Source organism: Perna viridis, chromosome 11 (assembly GCF_037379345.1).
Source record: "Perna viridis isolate PV_CMFRI_1.1 ecotype Kerala chromosome 11, ASM3737934v1, whole genome shotgun sequence".
NCBI lineage: Eukaryota > Metazoa > Mollusca > Bivalvia > Mytilida > Mytilidae > Perna > Perna viridis.
This window is the reverse complement of record NC_142455.1, coordinates 3,905,082-3,917,557: the sequence shown is the minus strand read 5'-3', so window position 1 is coordinate 3,917,557 and position 12,476 is coordinate 3,905,082. Positions and strand designations below refer to the sequence as shown.

At 31.3% G+C, this 12,476-nt stretch overlaps 1 protein-coding gene across 1 annotated transcript in view; it reads right to left on the bottom strand.

Moving 5' to 3' along the window:
• Positions 1-3,307: 3,307 nt before the first annotated feature.
• Positions 3,308-12,476, bottom strand: part of LOC148602367 (uncharacterized) — a 53,902-nt gene continuing 44,733 nt past the window's right edge. The window contains exon 8 of the mRNA XM_088552676.1: positions 3,308-3,424. Coding sequence (XP_088408802.1) covers positions 3,397-3,424 — 28 coding nt within the window. The 3' untranslated portion in view covers positions 3,308-3,396. The remainder of the gene's footprint in view (positions 3,425-12,476) is intronic.

Sequence of the window (12,476 nt, the reverse complement as noted above, 5' to 3'; positions counted from 1 at the left end):
TCACTCTTATGCTTTTCTTTTTACTTTTGACCTTGAATGAGAAAAAGAAAAGAAAATTGCATTGATTAAAAAATGAAATGTATGTAACTGGAAAAATTTTCTACACGCTAATTAAATCAACGTGATGCATTTAAGACAATAAATTCATATCTTATCAGATGATAATTGAACGTACAATATTTCTTCTTCTGACCAACTAGAATAAAACAGACATAGCATTCACAAAAGCGGTTACTTGATGTCAATCTGATACTTCTCTTTATAGCGGATTAGCCCTTTAAATTGACGTAATGTTAATATGTTATCTACAGTTTGTTTTAAAGCGTATTAAGAAAACAAAGGCATCAAAATAAAGTATTTTACTTAAAAAAGAAGAACTGTCAATATAAATTTCTGAAATATAAAGATATTTTGTTACATTCTTCTTTGAAACATTACTTCGGACTACGCTTTGTGTGTACTTATAAATGGAAATATTGACAACGAAACAAAACATATCTGATATATGTCTCTCTGATAACGCAAGTTAATGGTTAGATTAAGTTATAATTATGCAATCTTAGTCAACAATAACTGCTTTCTGGTTTGTAGGACAGTTGTATAGCTTTTGATCCTAATCGTGTGTGTTATCCAATGTTAGTTTTATATTGAGTAAAACAACGTATGGTGTCAAAACTACGTCTTTTGCATGATGAGGTATCAATATTGATACGTTGATACATAACGACAATGTATGTTTAATCCACAGCATATTTGTTAAGTTTTGTACATTAGTGTCTTAAGGAGGTAGACCAAGGGTAACGGACACAACTCTTACAATCATTGGAATGTTTGTATCCAGCATTTGACATCAATCTTACGTAAGCATCTAATTAACTTTTATTCTGTTTCAAACGAAAGCTTCAGAGGCTTTGGTGAAATTGAATATAATACAAACATATCACTGATTTCATGAGTTATGTCCCTTATCCTAAGTCTACCTCCTTAATAGGCAATGGGAATGTTAATAATTTTTTTTATATTCCTACGAAGCTTTTGGTATGTAGTTTTTCTGTAACCGATCATGATGAGCCTCTTAAGTCCACTTAAGTCTGCTTTGTATCTTGTCTTTCATCTCGAAATAGACATAAACAAGAATGAAGGAAACACATTTATTTTTTTTCTCATTTTATTTGATTTTTACATTGGGAAGGGGAGTTCATTAATGCCCATCTTATATGTCTGGTTTCAACATTTTACCCCATACAATTTCAATAGTTCTGTTCAAAGCTTCCTTTATTGGTTGATTTTGTATTGTGGTACCATTAACGTAAATCGGTGTTTTAATAACGGTACAATTTTTATTATATTGATTTTAATACATTAGATATAAATAATACGTGTTTGTTCTAATTTTTTGAACATGTTATCCGAAATAACTTGATATGATCAGCAAATGTACCTAACAAAAATTGGCATAGACGTGCAGGTTAACGTTTGGATTTTCGTTTATTACAATCCAACGATATCCAAGTCGATGTCAATCAAGTTTTACTAAAATGATACAAAAATCGCATAACAACTATAAAATTAGTTATCCCTATAAGAATACTGTAAATATGATTATATGAAGATTTTAAGGACAAATTTTCAGATCGAGAAATTCCGATATGGGGAAAAGTAAAAAAATGAATGTCAACTCCATTGATTCTTTTCATGTTTAACTTGATTACTTTTTTAACGAATTTTATTTCGTTTTTTTTAGAATGATTGTACAGATTACAGTTCCTCGAGTGATCAAAGTTACTTTATCGAATATTAAACATAATCAACCACTAATTACAGTCTTTTACCGAGATCAAATACGTTGGCTATTTGATGTTCGGTATTCGACATTCAAACTTTTCAATATCACACTGAATATCAAATGGTAAAATTTTACCGCTTCATATTCATTTCTGGATACTTTTAAGAATGTAAACTCTAAATGAATATCAAATGGTTATATTTTTCTGTTCGATATTTGTTTGATAGTTGTTTCCGGTTTATATATTGAATATAGAATGAATTTGAATATCAAAATGAATATCAAACAGGATTGTTTTGCTGTTCGATATTCGTTTGACATTCGTTTCCGGTTTATATATTGAACATAGAATGGATTTGAATATCAAAATGAATATCAAAGATGATTTTTTTCTGCTCGATATTCGTTTGACATTCGTTTCCGGGTTGTATATTGAATAGAAAATGGATTGGAATATTACACTGAATATCAAACAGGATTTGTATAGTTCGATATTCGTTTGACATTCGTTTCCGGTTTATGTATTAAATATAGAATGGATTTGAATATCAAACAGAATATTAAACAGGATTTTTGTCTCTGTAATATATTCGTGTGACATTCGTTCCCGGTTTATGTATTAAATATGGAATGGATTTGAATATCAAAATGGATATCAAATATTAAATTCTTCATCTGTGGAAGCCTTATTTGATTTTGAGCCTTAATGCAAAGTTTTAGAGAAATTTGTTGAAAAAGAAGTGTCCTCTAAATAACCTCCTTTCAAATATTTGATAGCTTTTCTCAATTTGTTTTCTTTATTTCCATTGCAGTGCATGTTTCTGACGTAGAAAACACCAGCTAGTCAGGATTCCATCTGATTAAAGTCAGAAATATGTGTTTTAACATTGTCACTGAAGTATTAGAGCATTTTCACCTGGTGCAGGGGTACTTATATAAAAACTCATTGTTAGGAGCTAAAAAAGAATGAATCAACCCAAATTTTACTTTCAAAGTGCTTAGGACACATTAAAAGTACTTTAAAAACAAGCATAGGCAGTCTTTTAGCGTAAACTATCAGATGAGGTAATTAAAATCAAGCCAGAACCAGGGTTGTAAAACTGTGGGTTTTGGTAAATGTGCCATTTACACTAATATTTCACCCCTACAGCCACAAAATAGTGCAAAGATATTTTAAAATGCATGTTTTGATGCTTATGTTGTACATATTAACTCAACTGGATGTTTCTTTTCGTATCAGGTTTTATTATTTTTTCCTTTTTTTTCCTACCCACTCTGTACGTGCTTTCATCCTGTGGTAGTGTCTAAGTGCCTGATATTTTATAAAACATAGTATTTGGCTGTTAGTTTTTGAAAGGCTCCCTTGATTTATACTAAAACACAGTAGAATTTTTTTTCAATATGTTACCATGGCTACTGGATTTTATAACAATAATCACGAAATTACTTATAAATGACTTTAACCTCCACACACCAAGAATTGTAAAATATGCACTTTTTATGACAAAAAAACACTAGAAATTTCTTTGCGGACTGCCTCAATACAGCTTTATTTCAACAAAATTAGACCACATTTTAGAAAAGAAATGACCTGACTGTATTGCAGTACCTTATGGCAAGTTTTCAGGAACCCTACATCTGAAAAAAAAAATAGGATTTTCATCATAGAAACCACAATTACAATTTTTTGTGTAGGTAAAGGTGCACAGAGTAGGAAACAGCAGTTTGTGTTAAGAAATCCAATTGTTTAGTGCAAATTAATCCTTAGAAACCAAACTTTCTGAAATTTCATCATTTCAAATGTGACGTCATAGAAGATATCCTTGTATCTTCTTGCGATATGTGCTATTCTAAACTCGTTTAAGTAAAAAATGTTACTTCTTTACCTTATAATAAGTAAAATGGATAACCAAACAAACTTTTTGCTGTGCAATTAAGTATTGGAATGCAGAAAAGAAAGTCAAAACAAGTCTTTTAGTACTTACTCCTAAGTTTTGGTAAAACTCTATGATTTTCTATACGTTCATGCTCATATGTTATTGTGTAGGTATGAAAACCAAAGATGAGACATCAAATAAACACTGTCTTTAGTTTCCAGAATGTTTGTGAAAACAATCTGTGTCTTAATGTGTTTTCTCATTTTCGTCATATTTACAGCCTTTTTCATTATATGAATGCATAAAGCAGAACATAATGCAAGGCAGAATTATCCCCAATCTGGGGGAGCAGACCAAGTATTAGCAAGGCAGAATTATCCCCAATCTGGGGGAGAAAACCAAGTATTAGATTTGCTATAGAATCAATATCCTATGTTCAATTTTAATGAATCTGATATTTTTTAATTCCATACAAATAGAGCTTTTCAAAAAAAAAATCACAAGTTATACACTACTTAAAAATCCCCTTCTCCTTAAAGCAAGTTTACAGGAACCCTACATGTGAAAAAGTAGAATTGTCACCATAGAAACAATAATTTGTTGTGTAGGTTAAAGTGCACAGAGTAAGAAAATGAAGTCTGTGTTAAGAAATTAATTGTTTCGTGCAAAAAGGTCCCTAGCAAACAAATTTTCTGAATTTTCATCATTTCAAATGCGACGTCAAAGAAGATATTGTTGTAATAACGAATGTCAAACGATATCGAACAGCAAAAATGTTTATGATATTCAGATCTGTTCTATTGTATCGTTTTCGGCGTGTTTGAATACTTATCAAATTCAAAATTTAAAGTAAAAATGCCGTTTGTATCTGTTTTCACAGAATCTGAGGTGTTCAATATTTATGACACATATTAAAACTTGATTGTTCTAAATTAACCAAACTACCAATAAAATCTGAAGCCTAAACAACAATCGCATGTAATAAGTAAATCAACTAACCACTTAGCCTTGACCCAAGTTCCTGGAGCACCTAGTTCCTTGGACACCTAGTCCCCGAACACCTTGTTTCTGAGACACCTAGTGTCGGAGCAACTTGCTCTCCAGACACTTAGTCTCGGATCACCTAGTTTCAGAGACACCTAGTCTTTGAAACACTATGTTTCAAGTAAGCCCAAGGATAGTTACAAACCACCTGTTCGAGGGACTGCGACCATTCCCTAACTAGAGAAATTACAGTATCGAACAACCCGTTAGTTTGCAACTAAAGCTTCTTGAACTACTTGCCTGTAAAACACAAGCTTCAAAATTATATTGGAACTTCTAGGCTTTAATAAACCAAACTTACTACTTGGCTTCTTTAAGTTTCAACTGTATCTACACTTTCGGTTATAATTTTTTCCAAACCTTTCTCTGTTGATTAAACTAACAATCTGAACCCAATTTTGCAAGGAATTGCCGCTTTATATACCAAAATTGTGTTCATCGCCGAAAACACCCAGAAAATGAGAAAGCGTCCATAACAAACCCAAGTGTGAAGAGATGATTTCCACAACATTACGCAGACTTTTTGTATCGCGTTAGAAGTCTAACAAATAGGCTTCTGGAACAGGATCATTTTGCTACAAGATTGAAGTCATCACTACAGAAGTTTTATGGTCGTCATCATGAATTCGTAGATCATTATGATGTATCCATCAGCACCATGAAAACTGATTTATTCAACGGGTCATAGTTTACCTTTCCTCGTTTGTCTACCCGGACTTGGCTTTTTATGAGCAACCCGACGGGTGTTTCTAGAAAAGCAGAGGACGCTTACCCTACCGGTGCACCTAGTCCATGCTCCCAGTTTTTAGTGGAGTCCGAGTTGCTCATTTACTTTTGTTACTTTGTATGTATGATTTTAGTTACTTTATGTTCTTTGTTGTGTATGTCTGTTTTCCATGTCTGGTCTTTGTCCCTGGATTACATTCTTTTGATTACCGCTATAACCTTGGTTCCCTTGATTACTCTTTCCAATAATGTTTCCGAATCTAAACCAAACAAATGGATATCTTATTATAAATTTGAATATTTTCAAAATCTGCAAATGATTAGCAACAAATAAACTGCATTTTTGTCACACTATATTCAATATGTGACCAGGAAACGAATGTCAAACGAATATCCAACAGACAAAAATCCTGTTTGATATTCAATTTGACATTCAAATCTGTTCGATATTCAATATATCAACCGGACACGAATGTCAAACGAATATAGAACAGACCAAACTCCGGTTTGATGTTCAGTTGGATATTCAATTCCATTCTATATCCAATATATAAACCGGAAACGAATGTCAAACGAATATCGAACAGAAAAAAATCCTGTTTGATATCCAGATTGATATTCAAATCCGTTCTATATTCAATAAATAAACCGGAAATGAATGTCAAACGAATATCGAATAGAAACATATAACCGTTTGATATTCATTTAATATTCATTTAGAGTTTACATTCTTAAAAGCACCCAGAAATGAATATCAAACGAATATCAAACGGTAAAATTTTACCGTTTGATATTAAGTTTGATATTGAAAAGTTTTAATGTCGAAAATCGAACATCAAATGTCCAACGTACTTGATCTCGGACAATCTTTTGTCTAATTGTGGTGTAATAAATCATACTAAACAAAGTTGTCCTAATTATATCTATTATAGTTTTCATGATGCATGAAATATTACTTTAAGTGTCCACTATCTTTTGTAACCCGTAGCTACAGTTTATGTTTCTCGAATTACCTCGAGTATCGTAAGCGTATCTTTTAAATTTTGACACTGCATTAAATACATGTAATGTTAACACTCAAAATTAAAAATGATGCAGCTACGTTTGTTTATACAGGCAACAATATACTAGTTACTTTCATGACTTTGTTTTTGGTTTGTTGGTTTTCCCAATGCACGTAAAATTTCGTGTCGACGTTGAATGGGGTATACCAAAGCACTCCGCGCATCTGCATTAGACATCCAACGTGCTTAAGTGTTGACCATCGCAGATCAGTACGACCATCGCACTTCGGCGTCCCCATTACATAAGATTGATGTAAAATGCTGAATACAAACATTCCAATGACTTTTAAGAGTTATAGGTTATTTTATACAATATAAAATTAACAGTGCATAACACACATGATTAGGATCAAAGGCTAAAACAAATGTTAGATTACTGCCTTACAAACCAGAAAGCGGTTACTTTTTACTAAAATTGCATAATTATAACTTAATGTGCCTAACCATTAACTTGCGTTATCAGAGAGACATATATCAGATATGTTTTGTTTCATTGTCAATATTTTCATTTATAAGTACATACAAAGCATAGTTCGAAGTGATGTTTCAAAGAAGAATGCAACAAAATATCTTTATATTTCAGAAATTTATATTGAAAGTTCTTTTTTTAAGTAAAATACTTTATTTTGATGCCTTTGTTTTCTTAATACGCTTTAAAACAAACTGTAGATAACACATTAACCAGGTCATACATTACGTCAATTTAAAGGGCTAATCCGCTATAAAGAGAATTATCAGATTGACATCAAGTAACTGATTTTGTGAATGCTTTGTATGTCTTATTTCAGTTGGTCAGAAGAAGAAATATTGTATGTTTAATTATCATCTGATAAAATATAAATGAATTGTCTTAAATGAATGACGTTGACTTAATTAGCCTGTAGAAAATTTTATCAGTAACATGTACTTATAATTTATTTTTGAATCAATGCAATTTTCTTTTCTTGTTCTCATTCAAGGTCAAAAGTAAAAAGAAAAAGCATAAGAGTGAAATTCTGGGAATTCAACAGTGACAAGACAGAAGACAATTTTTTATTTCTGTAGAAGATGTAAATAAATTTAATATTTCATCTAAACCAAACGATAGTTTGAATGACTTGAACCAACTACGCGTTACAATGTTAACGCTAATGAAAATATGCACGATACCTTATCAATTGATCACACCAAGCCTTTAACTACGGAACGGAAGTATTGTTCAAAAGTTATTGCTTTCATTCAGTATTAAAAACAGATTATTTAAGTACACTTAAAGTGAACCATAGTCAAAATGATGATAAATCACAGTGGACGGATGGCTTACTCATGAACAAATGCTAATGCAAGCCAGTTCAATGTTTGTTACGAATTTGTTATGCATTGTATTCTTATTTTGTGTTTGAGTATTAAATTTTAAACACGGAGAACATGGAAAGAAGTTTACAATAGCATGTGCAAGTGTTATATTTCATATGAAACCTGATTGACTGCATGGAGACCTATAAACTTACAATGTATATGTAAATGATATTAACCGTTTAATGTAATCTTTTTACAACAGCCATACTAGTGCTCACGGCACGACCGTGAGCAAATTTGCTATGATTCATATAATTAATTTGTTTATAAACCGTTGTATTTTTTCTTTATTCATATGAAATATGTTGAACGACTCTTTTTGTCTCCATATTTTAATGCATGTCAGATTGTAAAGTGTTTTATCATAATCATATAATATACATATACAGTTATAAAAATCCAATTTTCAATACACAAGATATTAATTGCTTCAAAATCCTGTTATAAGAAATAACGTTGTTTCACATGCATGTACACCACTGCAAATTAACCTGTAAAATGAAGGGAACAGTTAAACGGATCGCTTTCAGAATTTTGACTTACAAACAAGTATAAATTAAGACATATTGTACACATTACACACTGATTGATATATAAAATAAGAAGACAGAAAAAAAAAACAAAAACAAAACAAAAACAAAAACAAATTCAACAACGTGTTCGTAGAATCGATTGCATTAAATCTATGGTCATGAGGATCTTAGCCGTTTGTTCACAACGTTATGTCACAGGGGTTCTTCCTTCGTAAAAACAAAAAAAAATTTTTTTAAGAAGTTTTGTTATCGATTTATTCATAACCATTCGTTTTAAACTTTACTTCACTTAAATTTTAGACTTCTTTGATAATCACAATAAAAGTGCAGATCCGGAATGCCTGCATATTACTGTCTAGCAGATGCTTGGCATAATTTAGTATTTCAAAACTTCAAAACATGTGACAAAATATTCAAAATTTCCAAAAAAAAAAATGTGCAACTTGAAAGACAATGTGCATTTTTCTTTCGTTGCTAGGCATATCAATATAGGGAAAATTTCACTTTCACTTCGGATTCATAATCCTATCTGCTTTGTTTGTTAAATTTATCTATTTGTATCTTCTGCACCAAAAAACCATATAGTTCTTAACATAATCAATCATATTTTCAATTTTTTGCACGTGTTTTATTGATAATCACTTTAGGAATAAATGTAAGTAATAATTAAAAGTATGGTTGAAATCATGATGAAACAATTATGCACGGTTATCTTCTAAATGAAGTTTTCTATTTGGAGTACATGAATTGAAATGTTAAAGCCATTTTCATGGGATCAACAAGTAAAATTTAGGGTTTCAAGAAAGATATAAATGTCTATACATTCAGTTTAGAAGTCAACCGATGTCTGCTGCTCAGGTTTGTTTGTACTAGTACATCGATTACATTTTTTAATTACGCTAGAATATTTGTGCCCTTGATTACTCTTTCATATCTTTTTTTGAAGATCAACAGCATTTACAACATAAATTTAGATATTTTGTGTTTGCAATACTTACGATATACAAATTAATGCGACAACTAGGGTGGTTCTAGAGCTTCTAAAAGGGTAAAATTAGTAAACTTTTTCTTTAAAAAATGAGGGAACCTGTCCCTGCCAATCCGATAGTAAATCATAGAATTATTAAAGAAAAGATAGGCCAAGCTTTTCACTTATAGTCTACAGCGCTCGAAATATCACCCGAAGATCGTTCGTATGCATACATGATTGTCTGCGTTTTATATACGTATAACATTTAATTTTATAAACTTTAAAATATCATAGAGAGGAGTTGGTCAAGTGTCATAACTTCAGGGATTTGGTAGATGATTGATATTGTTAACGTATGAAATAAAACATATTTCCTATAACGCACGGGATATTTCGTTCCCTCCAATGTCCATATACAGAATATACAATGGTTTCATATTTCGTGTGAAGACATAAAATAACATATAATGTCACATTTTGAATATCCAATCACAGGGCGATCGCACGACATCATGTATTGCATCTTTTGACTTGAGATATTGTACTGAAAATAAATGAGAGTCAACAGTAAAACCTTCTACATTTAACATATTTAGCAAAGTTTAAATATGCTAAATATATTGGAATTTACATGGAAATAGTGTCTGAGGCACATTTTTACACAATTAAATTGAATTATGATACTGGTATTGTTCTTGTTTATAAACACAACACAAAAGGTAATTATGAAATTTTTAACTCGCTTTTTCAGTCTAATGGATCAAAGGCCCTGTAAGTAAGAATTAATTTTGGGTTAATTATTTTTTTTCTGTTGCTAATTATATGTAAATGACTCATACTGTTATTTGTCCAGTCAAAAGATTTAACATTTAATTCTATCATAAAAAGTTCGTAATTCGAAGTAAAAAGCTTTATGCTAAGAAATCTTTTATTTACTAGAAGGTATAATTATTGACCAAATCGGTGTTTTTTCGTATTCTATATACGTCCACTTTGATCACATGTCATTGAATGTTTTGAAAGTCATATTCATTCAAAGTCGCTATGAAACATTCACTATATAGCACGGTTATGAAATATCGGCAGGAATACCGAAGCATCAAAAGTGCATATGTAAGACAATTAAAGAAAAAACAAAAAAGAAGTAAAAGCCCTACAACACAGAACAGAGAGGAATTACATACATAATGTAGATAACAGAAATACATAAACATTATCAATGTTTTAATCGTTTTTCCTTCTGAATTCGAAACTAAATATACATCATGGTCATCACACATATTTATTGAGATAATTTTGTTTAAAAAATACAACCGATACAATTATGTAACATAGCTTCAACATTTTATTAATCGTCGGACTTAAGAAACAAATCTTTAAAGGAATTTGAAACCGCATGTCCAACAACATGAAAAGAACGTATTTGTTAGCGAATCAGAAAACGAAAATATATTTTAAACATGTTATTGCTTAAACTACTGAAACTAGTATAATTAAAATATTCTGCTTAGACTTTAATTGATATGATATTTATATTAGCCTCATTCGTTAAGCTGAACGGTTGTATATCCATTGTCATAAAACAAAATGTTGTCAATACTTTAAGTTACGTGGTTAAATTGATAGCTTCAATTTACGACAAGACTTTTTTTTGTATTACACGTTGCATGAAACACCGCATTATTGGAAATAGGATTATCAGATATTCTGACTGGGAAGTGTTGAACAATTACATCGTAAATAATAATTGTTTTTTTTTCATGTGTGTTACATGTAATGCACACTAAAATGATACTCGAAATAATATCTCAACAGATATTCCCTGATGATTTTGAACAAAAATTTTCTAGTAGATATTGAGCGGAACTTCTACATCAAAAGTCTATAGCCTTAACTGATTTGCACTTTATATGTATATGAGCAAACCATTTCCCGTTAAAGACTGATGTAATACGCCTTTGTGATGATAGTCGTATGAGGAATGCTAGAGAATAGTTCATAAGAAAGATTCAAGGATATGATAGATCTGCGCCATGAAAACTGATATTAAACGTGTCATAAATTTCCTTTCCTCGTTTGTCTACCCCGGACTTGACTTTTTATGAGCAACTCGGCGGGTGTTTCTAGAAAAGCAGAGGACGCTTACCCTACCGATGCACCTGGTCCATGCCCCCAGTTTTAGTGGAGTCCGAGTTGCTCATTTACTTTTGTTACTTTGTATGTATGATTTTAGTTACTTTATGTTCTTTGTTGTGTATGTCTGTTTTCCATGTCTGGTCTTTGTCCCTGGATTACATTCTTTTGATTACCGCTATAACCTTGGTTTCCTTGATTACTCTTTCATTGAATTCTGTCGATGGATTTTGAGAAGAAGATTTTCAAAGTTGCACAAACGCAAAATGCAAAAAAATATTGTTTCAGAGGCCGTAACTCCAACATCAGTTGACCAATCGTTTTGAAAATTTTGGCATAGGTCCATCTCATGATGCTAAACAATATTACCCTATGCTAGAAAGGAACCCTAAGGAACAATCATGCCAATTTTAAAACCTGTCAGTCCAGTAGATTCAGAGGAGAAGATTTTTAAAAATTTGTCCACGACGACGACGACGACGACGGACGCCATCGGCCAGGTGAGCTAAAAAAAACGAGAAATTTTGCGTTCGTTTTGCTGCTGTAACCCCTGGGTGAAATTGGCTTTTTAGAAATTTTCATCGACCATAAAATAAACATAGTTTTTTGCCTACATAGACTAATGTACCAAATATTCTGTAACCGTTCACTATAATAATATATCAACGTATCAATATTTATATCTCTTCATGCCAAAGACGAATCATACCATATTTTATCTACCCTATTTATAAAATATTGCAGTATTCCAAATTTAAAATTTACGTGAAAAACTGAGGCTTTATTCCTTGCATTACATATGGTAGAACCTCTCGGTGATGGATTGGGCTTCCTTTTTAGATAATTTTAGTTACGAGTACTTCCTCTGTCTATAGTTCTGGTTTTAGAAATGTACTAATAATTCAATTTTCTTTTCTGTTTCTCATTATAGAATTTGGCTTCATAACGTCATAAAATTCTTTACTAGTAAAATAGTCGAACTTACTACATATATCATGTACATGA